The sequence below is a fragment of the Nannospalax galili genome, unplaced genomic scaffold (genome assembly GCF_000622305.1).
Source record: "Nannospalax galili isolate Female #2095 unplaced genomic scaffold, S.galili_v1.0 scaffold185, whole genome shotgun sequence".
NCBI lineage: Eukaryota > Metazoa > Chordata > Mammalia > Rodentia > Spalacidae > Nannospalax > Nannospalax galili.
In genome coordinates this window covers 534,497-556,370 of record NW_008355474.1, presented here as the reverse complement: position 1 = coordinate 556,370, position 21,874 = coordinate 534,497, and the positions used below count along the sequence as shown (strand labels likewise).

The 21,874-nt window shown below is 43.0% G+C and overlaps 1 protein-coding gene across 4 annotated transcripts in view; it reads right to left on the bottom strand.

Moving 5' to 3' along the window:
- Nucleotides 1–625: 625 nt before the first annotated feature.
- Nucleotides 626–21,874, bottom strand: part of Crtc3 (CREB regulated transcription coactivator 3) — a 156,337-nt gene continuing 135,088 nt past the window's right edge. For 3 of the 4 annotated variants that reach the window (XM_017803099.2, XM_008852771.3, XM_017803101.2), the window contains 8 exons: nucleotides 19,444–19,529; nucleotides 17,746–17,795; nucleotides 15,344–15,561; nucleotides 10,244–10,542; nucleotides 7,155–7,343; nucleotides 6,990–7,070; nucleotides 4,873–4,975; nucleotides 626–3,782 (listed from right to left, as the gene is read on the bottom strand). In XM_017803099.2, coding sequence (XP_017658588.1) covers nucleotides 3,574–3,782; nucleotides 4,873–4,975; nucleotides 6,990–7,070; nucleotides 7,155–7,343; nucleotides 10,244–10,542; nucleotides 15,344–15,561; nucleotides 17,746–17,795; nucleotides 19,444–19,529 — 1,235 coding nt within the window. In that variant the 3' untranslated portion in view covers nucleotides 626–3,573. The remainder of the gene's footprint in view (nucleotides 3,783–4,872; nucleotides 4,976–6,989; nucleotides 7,071–7,154; nucleotides 7,344–10,243; nucleotides 10,543–15,343; nucleotides 15,562–17,745; nucleotides 17,796–19,443; nucleotides 19,530–21,874) is intronic. The other variant, XM_029555933.1, reaches the window with a different exon arrangement.

The following is a 21,874-nucleotide window of genomic DNA, read 5'->3' as shown; positions in this document are numbered from 1 at the left end:
GGCATGTTAGGGTTCTTCTGCAGGGAAAAGCTCAGCTGTGGAGAGTCAGGAGTGTCCTGTGGGAATTGTGGAGGCTACTAACCCTGAGGACCAGGCAGGGAAACCGGAGAGGTCAGGCATGCTGAGAAAAGTAGAATTCACATTGGTTTCAAGAACAGGGTATGTGTGGACCAGAGCAGAGATGGGAGGCTCTGGAAGGAAGGGTCAGAGGTGGGGTTTCTAAGATTTTAGGAGTCACTCCTGGTACAATCTCAAGGTGTGGCTGAGGGAGCATGCCTCTGAAGGAAAGGAGACTATGCTAGAAGGCAGCATAGAGAAAGGCAGGAAACACTGGGAGGAGGGGTCCAGGCTGGTCCAGGCCAGAGTAGCTCAGGGAAAGGGGTGGGGCCTACTGTGGTGGCAGAAGACTGAGTCATCTCCAGAGTGCCCTGACCTTGTTACCCAGTTTCAAAGGGTCAGTGTGCCTTACATTTGTAACAAGAAAGCTGGACAGTAAGATGGTGCAGGACCCAGACAGCAAAGGGCCAGAAAACATTAACTGCTGCCAAACAGGCAGATGGTGAGAAGCGTCCCACCAGTCCATGGTACCCAAGTGCATTGAAAACACCCAAGAAAAACACCAAGAGCAGATACAACCAGACTGTGCTGCTTTTAATTATGAAATATGTAAAATGCATTATAAAACTTGGAAGCTACTTTGTACAAAGTCCAATCTTTAAATATTGTTTAACAAAAGGCCTGGGAGTTAGGACACTGGCAGGAAGTCTGATTAGTTGCTGGGATGGTCCCATCTGTGAAGCAGTGGAAATGCTGGGAACCATCTATGCATAAATCAGAAGAGCCAAGGAGAGTCTGAACAGGAAATGTCTTGAGATATGCTCATGGGCATGATTACACAACCTTTAGATAATATACAGTAGACTTAGGAGAAAGGAAGTGGGGTAAAGGGGAATTGATGGTGATCTTGTCACGATCAAAACATTTTCTCCTCACACCGTATGTCCTAAAACCCACAACCACACAGGAAGAAGGAACGGAAATGCGTGCTGCTAAACTGCTAGTAAATGAGTACCGCTGACGTGACAAAGGTGAATATTGAAAAGTAGCTTTTTGGAAGTCTGTAGCCACTTCCAATGCTGAGGCCTAGGACAGGTTTGTCACAAAGGCAGCAATGAGTGCAGGTGTACATACTGAGGGGCAGGGTGACAGTCCTTGGGTGTTCTCAACATCATCTAGGTAAGGTGGGCTGTCTAGTGACCCAAACCTTCTCACATTGAAAGAACAGGCTGATGGACCTAAGGCAGATTTAACTCAGTGCTACACCAGTTGTCCTCTTTATCAGCTTTCTGGCACTCCAATCACTGGAGAATGCCCCAGGGGCAGCGCAATGCATTGTATGGGTCTTGGGGTCTCCTGTTATAAGACAGACTGCTGTGGTACGTGAACAGGGTCCCTGACATAATGATCCCATGGATAAGGCACACTATATAAAGAATAGATGATCCTGGAACCTTCTTGCTTCAAAAACAACTTTGAAAGGCTGAGATCCAATTTCAGGGGCCTCTGACATAGGAGCTGGCTTCTGTGGGCATGCTGGAGTGCTGGGAAGCATTACAAGAGAAAAACCCTTTTAGTTTAACAAAAGTCACGCCCTCTGAGATCTTAGGCATAAAGCATCTGAGAGTTTCACTGGGAATGAGGCTTGCAAGCAGAGGCCAGCGGCATTTTCCTGAGGTGGAAATCAGGCAAAGGGCTCTAGCTTGGTTTCCCAATTCAACAGAAGAGACTGAAGCAAACAGGTACACAGGAGTTCTTGGGCTTCAGAGGAAGGTGGAGTAAGGCACCATCGGGGTTGAGAGATCAGAAAGAAGGCCTGAGAAGACAGGTATGGGCACGTGGTAGATGGAAGGAGCCAGCATCCTGTCTTCAGGCTTTTCTTGCCATAGGCACAGCTGCCTTCTAGTGTAGCCTTGCTTTTCTGGGTCGGGGGTGATCCTCAGTGATACCACTGTGTCTCCAGGAAGGGCAGCAGCGTTCAAGCAGATTCTAGCATCTCAACTCCCCTTGTTCCCCTCCTGTGTCTGTGTGGCACCACTTTTCCCATTTAGGGCTAAGAGGCAGGTGGAAGTGGAAATCCAGTCAAATTATTTTATGATAAGGTGTTAATGAATAATGAATCAATTCCATGAATCAGCCCTTCATTTACCACAAACTAATTTCTCCACCTGTAAGTATGAACCTCTATTTTAAGCAATTTAGAGCAAAACATGGATCTGAGTGGGAAGATATTCTGATATGGGGACCTAGTCAGGATCCCGTGTGTCCCACACTTAGGGGGCTTGGATTCAGTCAGCAGAAAGTTCCTACCTAGCTGCTGAGGGACATATTCCCAAGGAGGACATCTGGTCATCTAGTGTTAAAGCAAATTCAAGTTCATGCTTAGCTCAAGCAAGGGCACCAGTGTGAGAATGCTAAAGCTCTGAGATTAGGCAGGGAACTGGCATGGCTACAGATTAGACTGCCTCACTGCACAGCAGAATTGTTCACTCATCCATGCCTGTATTCCATACCCAATTACACAGCAGCCAGGCACTTGCTAGGTCCTAGCGGTTCAATGAGGACTAAGGCATAGCTTCTGCCCTCTCAGAGCAGGTCTAGAGGGGTTCTATTAAACTCCTGATCACTGAGAAAGCACGCTGGGGAAGAACAGGGAAGTTAGGTTGCTATGTGCCTGACAGGACTTCTGGAAGCTCCCTGTGCTTGTCCTGAAGACATCTTATGCCTGTGACATATCTGTGGCCCCCTCTTTTCTCCCCTCTTAGAAGTCTCTTAGAAGCACTATCCTCTTTAGGCTCATCCAATTTCCAGGAGACTGTTTACAGTGACCAAATGAGAGTCTCCCTCTTCCTCCTGTACATAAGAAAAAGGTACACCGAAGCAACAAAGACATCACAAACTGAGAGAGAACAAGTGGGTCTTCCATTTGCCTAACTCAATCCTCCCTGGCACAGGCTGGTTAAACTTCATGCTTCAATTAAGGCACATGACAGAACTGTGGCTAAGCCCAGAATGTCCACCAGCTAGTGGGTGCCTTGCATTAGTGGTCAGACAGAAAGGCATCATGGTGCTCTGGTACCATTGTGTGACGCTGAGCTGAGTCCACAGGCCCATGGCCTCTGTCTACCACACCAGGTCCTGTCTTCAGTGTTGACTGAGATCAGTGGTTCTGAGCACTAAACAAAGCTATGGAGGCTTTCTGTTACACAGCATTTTCTATGTTTACACACTGGACTAGATGGCCAATAAGAAGAATGAAGGATGATCTGGTGAGCTTCCTGTTTATCAGAAGCTCCAAAGCAGCTGGCTTGCAGCAGTATACCTGGTGCCACAGCCTGAGAGGCAGGACATAGTTCTGTGTCTAGAAAAGGCACAGTATCTGACACAGGACTCAGCCAAGAGCCTGGGGCAGCAGGACTGGCTCCTTTCATGCTCATAACTAATGTCCAGGGCATCTGCTGGCTCTTCTCTCTGTTTCAGACATTTCAGAAGTTTTCCTGCTTGGCTGTGTTCTGCTCATAGTCGGTCAGCTCGAAACGTCTCCTCCACAGAGGAGTCCAGCAGACCCATGCTGGAGTCACTTAACATGCTGAGTCCATCCAGGCTCAAGGGTTCAATCTGGAGCTCCTCTTCCAATGGAAACGGAGTGTCCACGTTCAGGCTGACCTCTGGCATGCCTACCAGCCCACTGCTAAGGTCTTTGAACAGGTTGGTGCTTGAGTCTTCTGAAAGGATTGAGAGGGGAAACAGTGCTGATTAGAGGTGTAAGGATTTCAGACTTTTAAGAGTGACAGTCCTGAGCCAGGCATGGTGGCACACGCCTTTAATCCCAGCAGAGGCAGGCATATCTCTGAGTTCCAGGCCAGCCTGCTCTACATAGTAAGTTCTAGGTCAGCTAGGGCTACAGGGAGACCCTGTTTCAAAAAAGACCAGAAAAAAAAAAAAAAGAGTGACATTCCCCAACACACTACTGTGTCATCTTCTCAGTGAGCACCCACATACTGACTATTTCCAGGCCCAAAGCTCTTGCCCTTGGAATCACCTTTTTTTTTTCTTTTTCTTTTTTAAAGACAGGGACTTACACTAACTCTATATGTAGCTCATGTTGGCCTGGAACTCACTATGTAATCTAGGCTGGCCTCAAACTCAAGGCAATCCTCTTATCTCAGCTTCTCAAGTGCTGGGATTGTGGGTAAATACCACCATGCCCAGGCTAAACCTTTGAATTTTTGCAGTTTTTATTCTTTTGAATGGTTTTGAGTCACCAAAGACTAAGTATTTCAGAAATGTTTTGATCACAAGCCTTTATGCATTATGGTTTTTAGGGCTGAACACCTGCATCTCAAAAAGTTAGGCTAGTCAGAAGACTTTATATAATGCTATGTGATTTAAACTATCTTACAGCCAGGCGTGGTGGCACACACCTTTAATCCCAGCACTTGGGAGGCAGAGGCAGATCTCTGTGTTCAAGGCCTTTATGCATTATGGTTTTTAGGGCTGAACACCTGCATCTCAAAAAGTTAGGCTAGTCAGAAGACTTTATATAATGCTATGTGATTTAAACTATCTTACAGCCAGGCGTGGTGGCACACACCTTTAATCCCAGCACTTGGGAGGCAGAGGCAGATCTCTGTGAGTTCAAGGCCAGCCTGGTCGACATAGTGAGTTCCAGGACAGCTGGGGCTACAGGGAGACCCTGTCTCAAAAAGACCAAAAAACAAACAAACAAACAAAAAACCAAAAAAACTATCTTACAAAGGTAAAAACACTGCAAAATGAAACCAGTGTAGAAGCTGAGGAGTGGCCCACACTTACCTGTCAGGATGGTGTTTGGGAAGTTCCCACAGTTGGAATACAGGTTTGGTCTCAAATGAAATGACTCCTGTGGTTCTCGGTGACCTTGCTGCACCAGAGGCACCTGGAAGCATCAAAGTCATACTGTGGGCAAAGAGCTCTGCTTCTGAGGAGTACAGCTGCTCCCAGTTTATCCCACAGTTCCTTCTGTCTAGGATTCCAGTGGGTCTTCTGTGTGTTAACGCAGGTAGAATACTCCTTGGACTTGAGGTGGGTCCCTGGAGGACCACAATGCAGTGGCTTTTCCCTGCCCATACACTGCTACATGACCCCAAGAGACACTAGTGGTCAGTTTTAACAGTCCCTCTCTGGTCTCAGACTTCCCCATTCCTCAACCTCACCAAGGCCTCTGCAAACTACCACCTGTGGGAGTTCCTCAGCAGTTTCATCTGTGACTAAGCAGTGAACTCTCCTCTCTGGTTTCTGGAAGAGTGAGATAGTAAAAGCCTTTTCCTTTATACTTGGTCAGCGCCTCTCTGGGACAAAAATCTCTGAGGGCTAGTTATAACTGGGGCCTGTTTGGGGAAATCTTTCAAGAAATTAAATTTTAAAAGACTTATTCTTGAGCCGGGTGTGGTAGCGCATGCTGGTAGTCCCAGCAGTTGGGAGGCAGAGGCAGGCGGATCTCTGTGAGTTCAAGGCCAGCCTGGTCTACACAGTGAGTTCCAGGACAGCTGGGGCTATAGGGAGACCCTGCTTCAAAAAGACAAAAAAAAAACCAAACAAACAAAAAAAGAAACCTTATTCTTATTTTTATTTATATGTATTTGTGTGTCTGTGTGAATATATGTCACATGTGGGAGGGACAGAAGAGGGTGTTGGAGCCCCTGGAGCTAGAGTAATAGGCAGTTGTGACCCACCTGACATGGGTGCTGCCAACTAAACTGAGTCCTCTAGAAGAGCAGAAAGTGCCCTTAACTGCTGAGCCATCTCTCCAGTTCCCCCAAATTAATTTTTTAAAAGAAGACTCAAAAGAAAGAGCTTCCAAGTGTTCTGCTTCTCATCTAGACAGACAGGGCCCTTCATAAAACAGAGGGTGTAGCTCAGTGCTCGTGTTTGCCAAGCATATATGAAACCCTGGGTCTGATGCACAACAACGCAAAAAACAAAACAAGAGCAACAACAACAACAACGACAAAATCCAGAGGCAAGGACTACTGGTTCATGGCCTACTTAGGAAATAGCTATCTTTATTTGTTTTACTATTATTAAGTTCTGGAGATAGATCAAGCCTTCCTTTACTCTTTTTATCTATCTGGCGCCTGACCCATATTTACAAAACCTAGGGATATTAAAAATGGTCTCTGTTAGGGAAAAGCACAAAAGCAAAAGGATATGGCTGAATGAAAATGCCTTGTGGAAAGACTTTCCCCCCACCCTCATCCTGGACTGAGCTCTCCTAGGAGGCTGACACTGTGCTGGGTGTACTGCTAGGTCTACAGGCACAAGGCTGCACTACTTTCTAATTCTGCTGTAGGAGCTGGGTGTTGCATCTTCTTGTCCCTCAGATTCTCCAGTATAGGGAGATTGATTAGTGAGCTTCTATAGTTTCTTGTATGTGCAGGTGCGTGCGTGCATGTGTAGGCCAGAAGACAACCTTGGGTACTATTCCTCAGATTCTTAGATGTCATACACTTTTTTTTCTTAAGGGTCTCTCACTGGCCTGGAACTCACCAACTAGGCTAGGCTAGCTGGTCAACAAGTCCCAAGGATCCACCTGTCTCTGCCACTCCAGTGTTGAGATTACAAAAATATGTCACCACACCTGGATTTTCCTTTTTAAAAAATTTAAACAAAGGTTCTGGGGATCAAATTTAGATCCCTGTACTTTACCGGCTACGCTTCTCCCCAGTCCTGGTTCCTTTCAATATAATTATTAATCAAAATCTACCACTGTTCAAACAGTTCCTCTGCTAAGACCTGACCAGGCAGCTGGCACCATTACTGAGAAGTGAGGACACTCTTCTGGCCATGGGACACAGCTTAACAGGGAAAGGGGTGCCTCATCTGTTTCCTTGAACAGCCTCGATGGTCCAGTTTATGCATCAAAGAAGGGAAAAGCAAAAACCATTGCCTACCTGTTGAGGAAAGGCAGGGCCAGGCCTCATGGGCTGCTGGTCAAAGCCCACATCTGGGAAGAAACTGGTCAGAGACGAGCCCTTTAGGAATAAGGAGGTAACTATTTAGTTGGAACACAGAGTAAAATAAACATTCCCACCTCACCATGTCCCAGAGGGACTTACCTGGGCAGTGGGGAGCTGGAAGTCAGAGGAGGCTGCCTGAGGCTGCTGAGCAGGGGATTCCTGAGCATGGGGCTGCTGCAAGAGTGGCTGGGACAGCTCCTGGGGTGCAGGGTAAGGGGGTGGTGGGGATACTTGGGTTTGAGCTTCTGTGGGCAGGAAGGAAAGAGGGCTTCGCTCTGAGGACACCATCTGTGAAATAAACCAAGCCACTTATTAGCTTCTAATCTTCTAGTAGTAAGGCCTTTAGGGTTAGGACAAGTCATGGTAAGAGGAAAACCCGAGCTTTTCCTCACCACAGAATCTGGCCATGCTGTGAAAGGCCTGTTTCTACTCCTTCAAACTTCCCCTTCCCCTGCAAGTATTTCCCATCAGTGACACTTCTATTGTCTGGGCAAACAAGAATATAGCCAGTATCCTCTGTTTTCTAGGTTCAAATTGTGTCTTGTTTTGTTTTTAAAGCCATGACTTCTGGTGAGAGCTGGAGACTGAAGTGCACTGACACACATGCAGGTAAAACACTCATACACTAAAAATAAAAAAAAAAATTTTTTAAATAAGAATAAACAATAAAATGAGACCAAAAGTGGAAAGTTCAAGAGAAGAGTTGGAAAATAAAAGTTAAAAACTCTTTTAGAAAGAAAATGCAGGGCTGGTGAGGTAGCTCGGCAGGTAAAGGTGTCTACCACCTTGCCTGATGAACTGAGGATGTTTCCCCTGATCCACATGGCAGAAGGAGAGAACCAACTCCCAAAAGTTGTTCTCTAATCTCCATATGTGTGCCATGGCCCACATGAAAAATAAAAATTCAAAAAAAAATGAATAAATGAGTAAGATGTTGAGAGAAGAAAATAAGGACACTAGAGAAAACTTCATGGTGTCCAACATTCCTACAATAGGAATTCCAGAGAAAACTGAGTGGTAATGTCATGGAGGAAATAATTAAAATTCCCAGAAATGATAGACATGTTTCCAGACTCAAGAAACCTACCAAACATGCACATTCATGCCACCAAGCCATATTATCTTGAAGTTTCACAATATTGGAAACATAAAGAAAAATCCTATAAGACCCCAGAAGAATAAATGAGATTTCATTCAAAGTATTAGGTCAAAGAATGGAATAGGTAGATCAATATGTCCAAAATCCCAGGGCAAAACATTTCAATTTAGAATCCTATAGCCAGCCAAATTATTAACTAAATGGCAGGCAGAATAAAGATAATTTACAGCTATGGAAAGGCACCTGCAATATTCTTATAAGTTTATAGAGGATATTTATTTATTTATTTATTTATTTATTTATTTATTTATATTCTTTTATTTTTAGTCTTTTTGAGACAGGGTCTTCCTGTAGCCCTAGTTGGCCTGGAACTCACTATGTAGACCAAGCTGGCCTTGAACTCACAGACATCTGCCTGCCTCTGCCTCCCGAGTGCTGGGATTAAGGGCATGCGCCACCACACCTGGCTGAGGATTTGTTTTTAAATGTGTTAAGAGGAGATCTACCCAATACCAAGAGTTTAGGACTGAATTAACAGTGCACACAGAAAACCAGAAAGACATCAGCAACAAAAAAAGTATATTAACTCCTGGGAGGAAAAAATATACTCACTTTGTTATTTTATAATATACTACATGATTCAACTCTGACTACATTATTATAAACTACAGAAACACAAACATCAAGTTATTATTCTAACCAAAATTATAGTAAGTGAGGAGTGAATAGGGTGTATGTGTGTGTCTGCGTGCGTGCACGTGCACGCATATGCGCGTAAGGGGTTGTGGAAGTACTGAAAGAAAACTAAATCTTAATCTTGAATAGTAGGATGTCATTACCATAACACTTATTGCCAAAAATCTAAAACAAAATAAGCATGAAATAGCATGTTTATATCAAAGAGATTGGCTAAAATAGTTGAAAACAGCCAACGCAAGGCAGTTGAAAAATATGGTTAATGGGTTAGAGGAGACAATGGGTTAGAGGGTTATTTCACAATAAGCCCTTCAGAACTATTTGTCTTTTAAAATTATGTGCATTAGTAACACTGATTTTTAAAAATCTAAACATTAAAATATTTGAGAGAGAATGCGCTCTATTCTTACGTTTCCTCAAAATATAGCTAGAAAGACTACTTCCACAGCCTATAAAATAATCTCAAAAAAACTAAAGGCAATTCAATAACATTAACAAAATTATGAAATATCCTCTCTCCTTCTCCCCTCAGGAATTACTCATATTGTCAAGATTCCACAGCCAGTAACTGGTAATGAGTGACTAAGAACGAGATCATCTAACTTCTTCCCTTGTGTTCTACCAACTCCTCCTATCTAAACCATTACTCATTTACATGAAGCAGTGAGTAGTTAATGATGCTATAATGTGTCTAGCGTGTGGCCAATATGTCAAAAATATATTTATCAGTGATCAGAGAGAGAAGAACCACCCTATGAGCTTAGAATAAAAACAAAGTCAGAAAGTCAAATGTGGCATTTCAACTCCTGTACTTCTACAATGGGCTTGTGACCTTATAGGTGCCCTTTCTAAACAAACTTCTTTTGGTCCTTTTAGAGAATTATCATCCTCATTATTCTAGTATTCTATGAACAATCAAAGTGTTGTTTCTCAAGTCTATAGTGATAATGAAGATCAAGGTCCAATCCACACAATTTGGACAATGCCATACATTTTCTTTGGCTTTCCCCTGTGATTTACTATAGTTATTGAGTCAACAATTGGTTTCTGTATAGATTTTGACATTTTAACCTTGTTTCCCCTAACTGCCTTGCATTCTCTATATCCCACCCACCCTTTCCCCCAGCTTTGACCTCATGAGTTAACAACTGCAAATTGTTTAATACTTGCTCAAGAGCAATAAACATCACAAACTTCTTAGAAAATCATTAATGTATTGTGACTTTCACACACCTCTGTTCTCATTTCAGGACTAAGACAGAAGTGAGTACAGCTCACTTTGCAATCTCAAGGATGCCACGGTGTAATAATAATGGACCTAGCCCCAAATGGACCAGAGAAGCAAAGAACATCTAGCCTGTTGAATTCAGGTGGTCTGAATATCTTTTCTCACCTGGGAGGCAGGATACGGGTTCAGAGGGCTGGTTGACGACAGCTGTCTGCTGAAAGCTTGATGTGCTTCAGGGCCAGAGGAGAGCGTGAGAGGACTAACTGGAGGCTGCCTGCGCCGTGAGGGGCAGCTCAGGTTTGTGGTGGAAAGAGATGGGTTGCTAAGGGAGAAGAGACGGAGCGAGGGGTGAAGAGCAGATGCGCTGGCCATAGACGTCTGTGGGTGGTTATTGAGGGATGAGGACAGTGCAATCTTACTGAGTGTGGCTTGGATGGAGGGGTTACTTCGAGAACTCTGGAGACCTGCAAGAAAACACATTCTTAAGTTCATTACATTTCAGACCAAAGCTTTTGTTTTCTAAAGAGCACAGCAAACTTCCTAGTGCCTGTAAGTGATGATGACCCTATATGAAGAAGTTTCTGGGCAGTTCTACTGGAAGTGTCTCGGATGTATCAATGACAGGAACTGAAATGCACACTTGAGAAAGATGCAGCCAAGCATCCAGGCCAGCAAGAAGACAATTACTGTGTCTAAAGAGGAATGCGATTATGAAAACCACCCCTGGGGGAGCCAGACCAGGTAAGTAGTGGTGGTGAGTCAGATCCAACTAAGGGAAAAAAGTCTTGAGCTGTAAAATAGATTGTTTAGAGCCCCTAAGTGTATCTGTCCCAAACACACTGCCTGGATCCTTAACAAGAGTTGTGGCTCTCAGGAAGTCTAAATATCCTGAGCTCCCACCTCAAAGTGCCTTGCTGTTTGATTTGGGGTTCTCTGCAAATTGTTTATTAACAGTGTAGCCCAGCTCAGGGAAAAGAAAGCTTCTGCTAATCTCTTGTTTCTTTGAGGTGTGTGTGTGTGTGTGTGTGTGTGTGTGTGTGTGTGTGTGTGTGTGTCTTAGTGTGAGCAAGACAGTTTGGGAAAGGAATTTCCATGGCACAGGATCCAAACAGCTGGAGAACCTGACCTGTACCCTGCTGGATCCTTGGTGCTTGGCTCAAGTCCAGACACAGCATTGCCACTCCACGAACAATACTGCTGCTACTACTGCGTATATATCAGCAGGCTGTGTCATGTTTTAAAGTTCAGCCCATCATTCTTGTGATGGAAATTGGGAAGCAGAAATGTGTGTCTGTTTTATGTTGATAAAAAGTTGTTTGTGCAGGTCAGGATATATTCTCAGTGATAGAGCACTTACCTGAGGCCCTAGACTCGGTCTCCAGTACCACAAGCAAAACAAAACAAAAAACCAAAAAATTTAAAAAACCTTTACAAACCTTTAGAGGCAGAAGGATCAGGAGTTCAGGGAGTTGGAGGTTAGCCAGGCTAGACATGAAACTCTGTCTCAAAAAGAACAGGACCACCAGGGTAGTCCAAGACTCCCAAAACTACACAGGCTATTACCACAGTCCTTGATTGCCTCCCAGAACTTGACTGTAAGACCCTACTGCTGAAGACAGGACATACTTTGGACACAGGATTTCGAGCAATGGAGCTGGAACTGATCTGGAAGCCACCTCCCTGAAGGCTAGCTCTCATAGCCTTGGAGAGCACTATGAAAGTTGCTAAGGGAGAACATCAATCGATGGTCTAACCCTAGCTTCAAGGCCTAAAAACCACATCAATGACCAGCACAGCAAACAACATTGGTGCAGTAGTGGCACTTTTATCTTGGGGGTAATCAACAGCTACCTAATTGGACTTAAAGCCCACTCAAGGGGAGGAAATTCATATGTGGTACTGTAAACCTAGACAACTACACATAGCTGGAGTGATCATAGATCTTAGAGAAAACCCAAGGCTCTCATATCCCTAGACAAATGTCATTTCTTACTATGTGCAAAATATGGATTCTTAAACTTACAGACAAGTATCCTAGTCACCACCCATTAAAGTAGCTTCTTTTTCAACAGACAGAGATTATTACAGTGTTACATCCACTGGTCACACACAGAGATTGTCTGTGAATTGTCCAAGCCTAAGTGGCACATTTAGGATGCAACCTCCACACCTAAGACTCATGGAACATAAAACAAGGGATGAAGAGAACACTAACGCATCTTTCAATTCCCATCAATGAAGCTCCCTCATCAACAGAGGCCTTAACTCAAATGACAGAATGTATGAACTCCAGTAGGGAGGCTATGGGGAAGGTGCCAAAGGGAAAGAGAAAGGGGAAGGGGGTGTAAAGATTTTCTGTATGAAATACACAAAAATTCAATAAAAAAAATAATAAAAGAACAGGGCCGGCCAGATGGCTCAGTAGGTAAAGGCACTTGCTGCTGTACTTAAGTGTCCTCTGACCGCCATACATGTTGTGACATGTATACACATAATAAATTAATAGAAAGAAAAACATGTTTGATAAAATTATGGAAATGGAAAATTAAAAAATCAGCCATTTTAGTTGACAAATTATTGCTTTTAATTAATTATTATTTATTGAGGCAGGATCTCCCTATAACCCCAGTTGACCTGGAACTCGGTATGTAGGCTAGGCTACCCTTGATCTCACAGAGATCCACTTGCCTCTGCCTCCTGAGTGCTAGGATTAAGGGTGTGTGCCACCAGCCCAGTTTTATTAGTTTTTGAGACAGAGTATCATATAGCCCAGCTTCAGTTAGAAGCAGCCTAGGCCTGCTGTGACCTGTATTTGTAGCAAAGGATAACCTTGAACTCCTGATCCTCCTCCATCTCATAAATGTTGGGACTATAGGTATATATCACCAAACTGGCAAAATTAAAAAAAATTTTTTATTTGGTATGTATGATGTGTATGTGATGCATGTATGGGCATATATGCCACAGCACACGTGTGGGGATCAGAGGACAACTTTTTGGAGTTAGTTCTCTTTATCCACCTTTATGTGGGTTCCAGGGATTAAACTCAGGCTGTCAGGCTTGGCAAGCAAGTGCTTTTACCCATTGACCCAACTCATCAGCCTATAAAAAAAATTTTTTTAAGGTAGAAATGATGTCTGTGATAGAATCCTGATAGCTATCCCACCACTCAACAATCCATGAAAAGTTAAGAGATTCAGGTAGCTCAAATAATGAGTTAAAAATGTGAATTTAGATAAAAAGAAGTCTTGTTCAGGAAGAATGCTCAAGCATCTTTCAAAAACATGTGTTCAGGCTTTTTTCTTTTTAACTGTAGCTCGGGATGCTCTAGAATTTGTTTCTCCTGTCTCAGCTTTCTAAGTGCTGGGATTACAGACATGTACCACCATACCTGGTACACCATATATTTTAAGGTGTGCATAGAAACTATAAAGCTATACAGTAGATCTGTGGTGTTCTGTATAAAATCATGCTGTTCTGAGGAAGGTAACAGTCAATGATTAAACAAAGTTTTCAGTTAGAAACAAGTGTCAAAACCTAGACATGCCAGCTTCCTTACTACCCAAGGGAGCGATGAGGGATGCTGCTTTGTTTCAGTGACCCTAGGCATCATCCATGAGAATTCACCTAAAAGGGGAATTGCCTAGGCTATGAATCTAGACATCTCAAAGGGTTTTAAGAGTTTCTGTTATGAAACTATGAGCTCAGAGACTGGTGTTTTCTTTTTTCTTGAGACAGGTTTTTCCCTGTAGCCCCTGCTGTCCTGGAACTCGCTATGTAGACCAGGCTGGCTTTGAACTCACAGAGATCCCCCTGCCTAGGTGTGCCACCATGCCCGTTGCAGTCCTTTCTCTTAGCTGCTGAGCCATCCCTTCAGCTCCCAAATGGTGCTTTCTTTAGCATCCTAGGCCCCACACAGCATTCTCTGAAACATCCTGCATCCAAAACAGTGTCACGTGACTTCACCTCACACTTTTCAGAATTTGCTCAGGCATGACTAGAATTCTAAAACTCAAAACTCAGACTCAGGCTAGGCGTGGTGGCATACGCCTTTAATCCCAGCACTCAAGAGGCAAAGGGAGGTGGATCCCTGTGAGTTCAAGGTCAGCCTGGTCCACATAGTGAGTTCCAGGCCAGCTGGGGCTACAGGGAGACCCTGTCTCAAAAAGACCAAAAAAACAAAACAAAATAAAACAAGACAAAAAACTCAGACTCAGGAGATAGAAGACTGTTTATTATTAAAGATAATAAAAATGGGCTGGAGATGGTGGTGCACACATTTAATCTCAGCACTCAGAAGGCAGAGGCAGGCAGATTTCTATGAGATTGAGGTCAGCCTGGTCTACATAGGAAGTTCTGGGGTAGCTGGGACTATACAGAGACCTTGTCTCAAAAAGAAAAAGATGCCTCCCTCCCCCAGTAAAAAAAATCCCTAAAATAAAAATAAATGTGGTCTCTAAAACCAGTTCTTCAAAATTAAAATCACACTGCCCAGCAGCAGCATCCCTCTATCACTGAGAACCTAGGAAGTGACTCTACAGAAGATCACACCCATGTGGGGGGCAGGTTCTGCTTTGCCTGTTGAGTCTCACTGAACCCAGAGAGGAAGCCAGAACCATTTCCTCCATCTATATCACTGAGGATGTCTTCCAGATGGAACATACCGCCACAGGCTTCCTAGCAGTGCTGCTCCGGCTTGGGGTATACTATACCACTGGCTGACAAGAGCACTGTCAGGTTCAACATGAAGTCATGTTTCAGCACAGGGTCTGGACTGTGGGCAATCATACCAGTATGTCACATCAAGTCTCATTACAAGTTAACACTTGAATATAGCCAATACCACATCCTTAAGTGCTTCTGAAAACTCAATAATTTTGAGCTGTAAATTTTCTAAAATTTAAAGTATATCTTTTTGAAATCCAAAGGGAAATTTGGGAGACCTAGGAAAATGAATTCAATAATAAATACCATTGTACATTGATAAGAGTTGCTGACATCGCTCAGTCTGCATAGAATGGCACTTATTTCTTGACTCCCAAATATTCTTCCCCACATTTTCGGTGATGGCAATGCAGGATGGGGTTCAGCAGAGCTGCTCCAGTGCTTATCAAACAGAGCAGAAATAGAACCCCCAGAGCAAATGTCAGCAGACACAGGAGGTATACTAGTATCTGTAGAGGAGATGCAATTGTTCTCATTCACTGATGCACCAGACAGCCACTAGGGGACACAGCCAAGGCCCTTTTAAACAGGAGTACTTACCAGAGAAGCTTCTTATGCCCAGGTGAGTCATAGCAGCTGGGAGGTTGCCCACACTATTCCCCACACTCATACTACCAAAGAGGTGGTCACTGGTGTCCAGGGAGGCAGGCAGGGGCACTGAGTAGTGGAGGTTGGTTAGATCTGGTAATGACCCTCCAGTGTTCAGGGTCCCCAGAAAGGGCGAGAGGCCCATGTTTTGGCCATTATGTGGGAAAGCACTGAAAGAAAAGAAATATAGCTATTACTTTCTACAGTGAATTTGGCTATTGGGAAATGGGACATGCATGATACCTTTTCCTTTTCAACGATCAAAGTCCCAGTGTAGGCTCTGCCTCATCTTATTCTGAGAATCTGGACTATTGGCTTACCTTCTCTGAAATACAATTTCCTTACTTACTAAACTAGATGGATAGTATCACCCATGCTTACTTAACAGGAATAGTTTCTAGATCAGACTAGATTGTGAATGCAAAAGTACTTTGCAAATTACGAGCCACTATATAAAATGTTAGATATGGCTTTATAGAGTTCTTTTTGTTAGATTTCTAAATATCTTTTCTAAATACTAAAGAAAATATCACTGGGCAAACATTGTTTTGACTAAGTTTTCATAAACTTAATATAAAAATTTTCATTTTTTAAAGATTTATTTTATTTTTACTTATGTGTATGTGTGTGCACGCATAAGTATGGGGGTGCCCAAAGAGGCCAAAAGAACTGGAGCTCCATGCAGTTGTGAGCTGCCATGTGGGTGGTGGGAACCAAAACTGGGTCATTTGCGAGAGTAGTCAGTGCTCCTAACCACTGAGCCATTTCTCCAGTCTAGTTTTCATAAACTTTAGAGTGAGGAAAACATACTGTCATAAATTTATCAAAAATCTGTTGATTGGGTCAGGCATGGTGGTCCATGCCTTTAATTTCTGTGAGATCAATACCAGCCTGGTCTATATAGCGAGTTCCAGGTCATCTGAGGCTACAAGGAGAAACTATTTCAAAGAAAACAAAAAAAAATCCCAAAAATCTGTTGCTCGATCACTGTGTGCCAGGTACTAGATTAAGCCCAGAAAGTGGAAGGATGAACAAACAAGGTGTATATTCACAGTTGGGCCTGCCCCTTACATTTGTAGGCCTGGGGCAATGATGGAAATGGAGGCCAACATCTGTTTTAATCAGTTTCTCTCTACAAGAAGGAGACTACAAAGTCTCCTTGCACTCCCCAGGGTTTTGCACTTACTGTTCCCTCTGCCTGGATCTCTTGTTCCTTCACTTCCAGCTGGATTCTGTCACTAACACCCTATAGAAAGGCCTTCTCAACATCTATCACTGTCCATTTCCTTATTTTGCTTCCTTTTTCTTTAATTCATTTATCAAGCATTCTGTCAACTTGTTCGTTTTTTCCCCTATCATGCTCTACACTAGGAATGTTGGCTCCCTGCCAGTAGAGGCTTGATCTGTTTTGTTCATTGTTGTTCCTAATGCCCCAAATTAGGGGGTTAATACATATGTACATGAGTGGGAGCCAGTGATGGAATATGTTATGCTATACCTCCTTCTGGCTGCAAGTTTAACAATCTCCCACAATCTCTGTTGCCCCTTTATTTTCCCTTAGTCCCATCTTCCTCACACACTTCCTTTTAGATGTTTGTACCAAATGTATTTTATACACCATCTTAAATCTTTTAGGGAATAAAACTGTATGCTATAAAATTTATTAATTAATGAATGGTCTCGTGTGCACTTATTTATTTATTTATTTATTTATTTATTTATTTAATTTATTTTGTGTTTTTGAGATTGTAGCCCTAGCTTTCCTGGAACTCACTATGTAGACCAGGCTGGCCTCAAACTCATAAAGATCTACCTGCCTCTGCCTCCCAAGTGCTGGGATTAAAGGTGTGCACCACCATGCCCAGCAGAGACTCATTTTAAATAGCAAATCTTCCTATTCATCTATTTTTTAAAAATATAGTAAAATATACACGCCATGAAATTTACTGTTTTAACTACTTTTGCATGCAGAGTTCAGAGGTATTAAGTACATTCACAAAAGCTTTTAGAATAAACTTCTATGTATTGATGCTTTCTTTTTCCTGTCAACTGATGCCACAGGCTCCGGCTGACCCCTGTACACTTATGCTCCTTCTAGGAGAGTTCTCTGTGTGCTCAAAGTCAGCTGAGCTTTTCTCCAACATCTTTATGTGGTTTTATTTGCTTTGGGTTAGTTATATGATTCAATTGCCTCAGATACATGAAATAAGAATACCAAGAGAGAGCAGCTGTTTTATGCAAATGCACGCAGATGACTGAATTTATATCTAGCAAGTTGTATTCTCAGAGTTCTGTGACAAAGCAAAGAAGAATCTCCTCTCAGGAAAACATTCAGCAGAAGGAACATTACTTACTTGCTGCCTCCAACGTCACAGGATCGAGGGCGCCCTGACAGAGACTGGATCTGGGAAGAGACAAAGAAAATTGGGCTTACTCACAGTACAGCCAAATGCAAATGTTTGAAAAGCAAGGATCTGGGAGCACCAGTCAGCAGGTGACAGATAGCATGCATCAATGGTATCCTCACAGAGCAGCTATTCAAATTTTGAGGAGTTTAAAATATTTTCAGGTATAACATTAATGTATTTTATTAATTTATCTTCTAGATCAATGCTATTTTATTTAAAAATGCCAGTATTTTGCATATTGAGATTTTTTTTTAAAGAAACATTCTTTTTTTTTTCAATTGGCCAGAGAGAAAAATAAGGAAATCAAAAAGCAAAACAGGGCATAAATGTTAAAGAAAACTAATATCTAACTAGAATATAAATTGGTTGGGGGCAGGAATGGGAACTATAGATCCATAGAGAGCAGTTTCTGGTACTCAGGGGGAGTGTGTGCCCACACCCCCACTGCTGGAGAAGACACTGCTGTCTTCTGAAAAATGCCTCCAAAGTCACCTCTGCCTTTCACAGCCAAGGGGATAGTAGGCTATTTCTCTTATGTTTAAATATATAAGTTTTGCATCTTAGTTTTTTTTAGCCCCCAAATATTAAACATCAATTACATATCTTGCTTTTATTTAAAAAAAAAAAAAAAAGGCATTGGGCGTGGTGGCACATGCCTTTAATCCCAGCACTTGGGAGGCAGAGGCAGGCAGATCTTTGTGAGTTCGAGGCCAGCCTGGTCTACATAGTGAGTTCTAGGACAACTGGGGCTACAAGGAGACCCTGTCTCAAAAAGACCGAAAAAAAAAAAAGCAACAACACTTCAACACTTTAAGACTACCCTAATGCTAGCTAGTAGAAGCTGGACAAAAGGGATCCAAACAGGTGAGGGCAGTTAAGCACAGAGACCACACAACCAACTGCAACTGGGCACCATTAAGAGCTGGACTGGTGGACTTTTCTCTGAAGACAGATCGTCCACAGGGAGGGAAGCCAAGTGAAGTGCCATGGGGCTCCCTTTTGTCCAAAATGGGTGTGAGGTTTACAGAGCAAGGTGGAGGTGAGCATGATTTTAGATACTAATACTCAAAGGCTCATAGAAATTATAAAGATGACTTATTTACTTACTCTTAAAGAGAGTGGGTCAAAGGCCTCTGATTTCAAAAAGGATTATCTGACACAACAGTAACTCTTAACAGAAGCTGGAGAGTGGCTCTAAGACAGTCTTGTACCCAGGTTTCAGAGCTTCGGATGGTATGAATAAAATATGGTAGCTTAATGGGTTTTCTTTTGTGAATGAGTAAATCCATGTGAAAATAAGAACATCAACAGACCACTATGCTAATAATTCATAAATACAATTATGGTAATTTTGCTTGGACTACCATTCCTTAGTGTATCTCCCTCCCTCCCTCCCTCCCTCCCTCCGTCCTTCCCTCCCTCCTTTCTTTTTTTTGAGACAGATCTCCCTGTAGCCCCAGCTGGCCTTGAATTCACAGAGATCCACCTGCCTCTGCCTCCCAAGTGTCCTTGGTATATCTTTCCAGTCTGTGTGTCCAAATCTTTTCTTCCCTTTCCTCCCAGTTCTTCTGTCTCCACTCTGTAGGATTTTGCAGGGGCCCAAACATCAGGGACAACAAACACAGCTAAGTACTGTTCACCCACCTCCTTGGTCTCCCATAGTTGTTTTGGCAGTGGCTTCGGAACATTTAACAGATTCTCTTCTTTCACTGGACCAGAGAAAGGTGCTACTAAAAGAGGGAAAAGGGAGAAGCACATTCATTGAGTTAGAAGGCAGCCACCTGATTTTTAGCCAAGTGAATTTTTATTTTATTTTATTTTTTTGAGAAAGATTCTTATTATGTATCCCTGGATGGTCTGGAACTTACTAAGTAGCTCAGGCTAGACTCAAACTTCCAGCTAGTCCCCCTGCCTCAGCCTCTAGTGTGGTAGAATTTCAGGCATGTGTCACTCTACCTAGCAAAAATGAATTGACAAATACTTACTGACCATCTAGTAGGAAGGTGCTTTGAGTATTATTGTAGCATTTGCAGAGATAAGTAAGAAATGGATTCAACCTTGCAAAAGCTCTAAAGTAGCCAGGGGATGAGAGCAATACCTACATGACTATCATTAAAATGATAAAGCAAGCCCAGGAGCATCACAGATACATTCCTGCTACAAGACAGAGGAGCAAGTAAACAGAGAGGCTCTGGAACTGGTTACTCTGGGCTCCGTTTACAGGCATTGGAAAGGGCATTCAAGCAAGAGAGGTAAAAATAAGCAAAAGGCCTCAGAGAGAGAAAAAATGGTGGGCAACCATCGACTAGATCAACTCTTCACTTGGAGCGTACTGGGTAAAAGAAAGTGGTTGAAAATAAGATGTGATGGGCCAAGACCAGGTCAGGGACCTGCAGGCTTGGAAAATGGGCTAGATAAGGCAAGACACACAATAACCTAGAAAAGTTGAAATGAGGAAAGTAGCAAATGGAGAAGAGGTAGCCTGGGGAGAAGGCTCAGAGGATAGAGCACTTGCTTGCAAGCATGAGAACCAGAGTCTGGATCCTCGGAACCCATGTAAAGCTGGGAGGGCATGGGGTGCAAGACAGGATCCCTGGCTCAAGCTCTGGGGATCAGCAGTACTCCTTGCCTCAATAAGTAAGGTGGAGAGTGATTGGGGAAGACATTTGATGTCAATTTTGGGCTTCCAGAAGAATGAACACATGTGTCCACATACATGTGAACATACATACATACCATACACACAAAATAAATAAAATTTTAAAATGGAGAAGAGGAATAGCATATGGAAATCGCAGTGGTAGTGAAGCTACTTGGTAACATGGTGGGTTGGGAATAAAGACTCGAGGCTGAGAAGCTAATGAGAGCTCTAGCGGTTCTCTAATGCTATTAAAAAAACTTGGCTTTGCATGAAGAGACTGTTCAATGGCTTTCAGCTTTAACATTCTCAGCCATACCAGTGAAAACAAGGAAGCTGAGCCATAAAACAAGTGAAGGCTTTTTGTTCTCAGACACAAATCAGAGGTGAAAGGCAGGTTTTGAGGAATTGTATGATCTCATGTCAGGAAGAATATTCAACACCAGACCCTGGAGACTGCTTGTAACTAGGAATGCTCCTAGGTTGTGGTGACTGCGTAGCTCCAATGTGACTGTCTTAACTGTCCTGTCCTTGTCCCACAGGATGGATAACAGATCCCAGGAAGTTACTTAAAACTGAGATCGAAGCCAGACATGTTAGGACATCCCTGCAATCCTAGCACATGGGAGGTAGAAGCAAGAGGATCAGAAGTTCAAGGCCAGTCAGGGCTACAAAGATACATACCTCAAAGAATAGACAAAAGAGAAAGGGAGCAAAGTCTCAGGATGAATTCTGAGATAAAAACTCTAAAGTAAGTTTCTTTTATTTTCAAGTTAATAAAATTTAGGATATAATTACAATTCTGACAGCACTACTGAACATAATGCAATGCTCTTCACAGCTAACTTCCCAGCACTATGGTAACCAATGTCATCTCTGCTGAGATAGTCGAGGCTTTTCAGTGTTCCTAAGTGTCTCTCAATCCTGATATTCAAATGACTCATTCTTTCTCTCTTTTTCTTCTTTCTCTTTCTTTTTTCCCTTCTTTGTGTGTGCATGTGTGTGTTTACTGCTGGGGACAAAACCTATGATCTCCCAAAATAATACATTCCATCACTGAGCTATATCCCCTGTCCAGGTTTTTCTTTGGAAGAGCTTATTTTGTCCATGTTCTTGTTGATTTTCTTTTCCTAATGACTGGTATAAGTTCTGCAGAAATGATAGCTTTGTGAGGGCTCCATGACTCTGCTTTACTTGTTGTTGGGTGATGCCGAACAAACACAAGTGCCTGAGACATGCTGTGCTGGATAGCTTTAGTGTCAACTTGACACACCTGGGTTGAGGGAGCCTCAATTGGGAAATTGCCTCTATTGGACTGGCCTGTGGCCAAGTCTGTGGGGCATTTTCTTGATTGTTGAGTGATGTGGGGGAGCCCAGCCCACTGTGGGCAGTGCCACCCCTAGGCAGGTGGTCCTGGGTTGTAGAACAAAGCGGGCT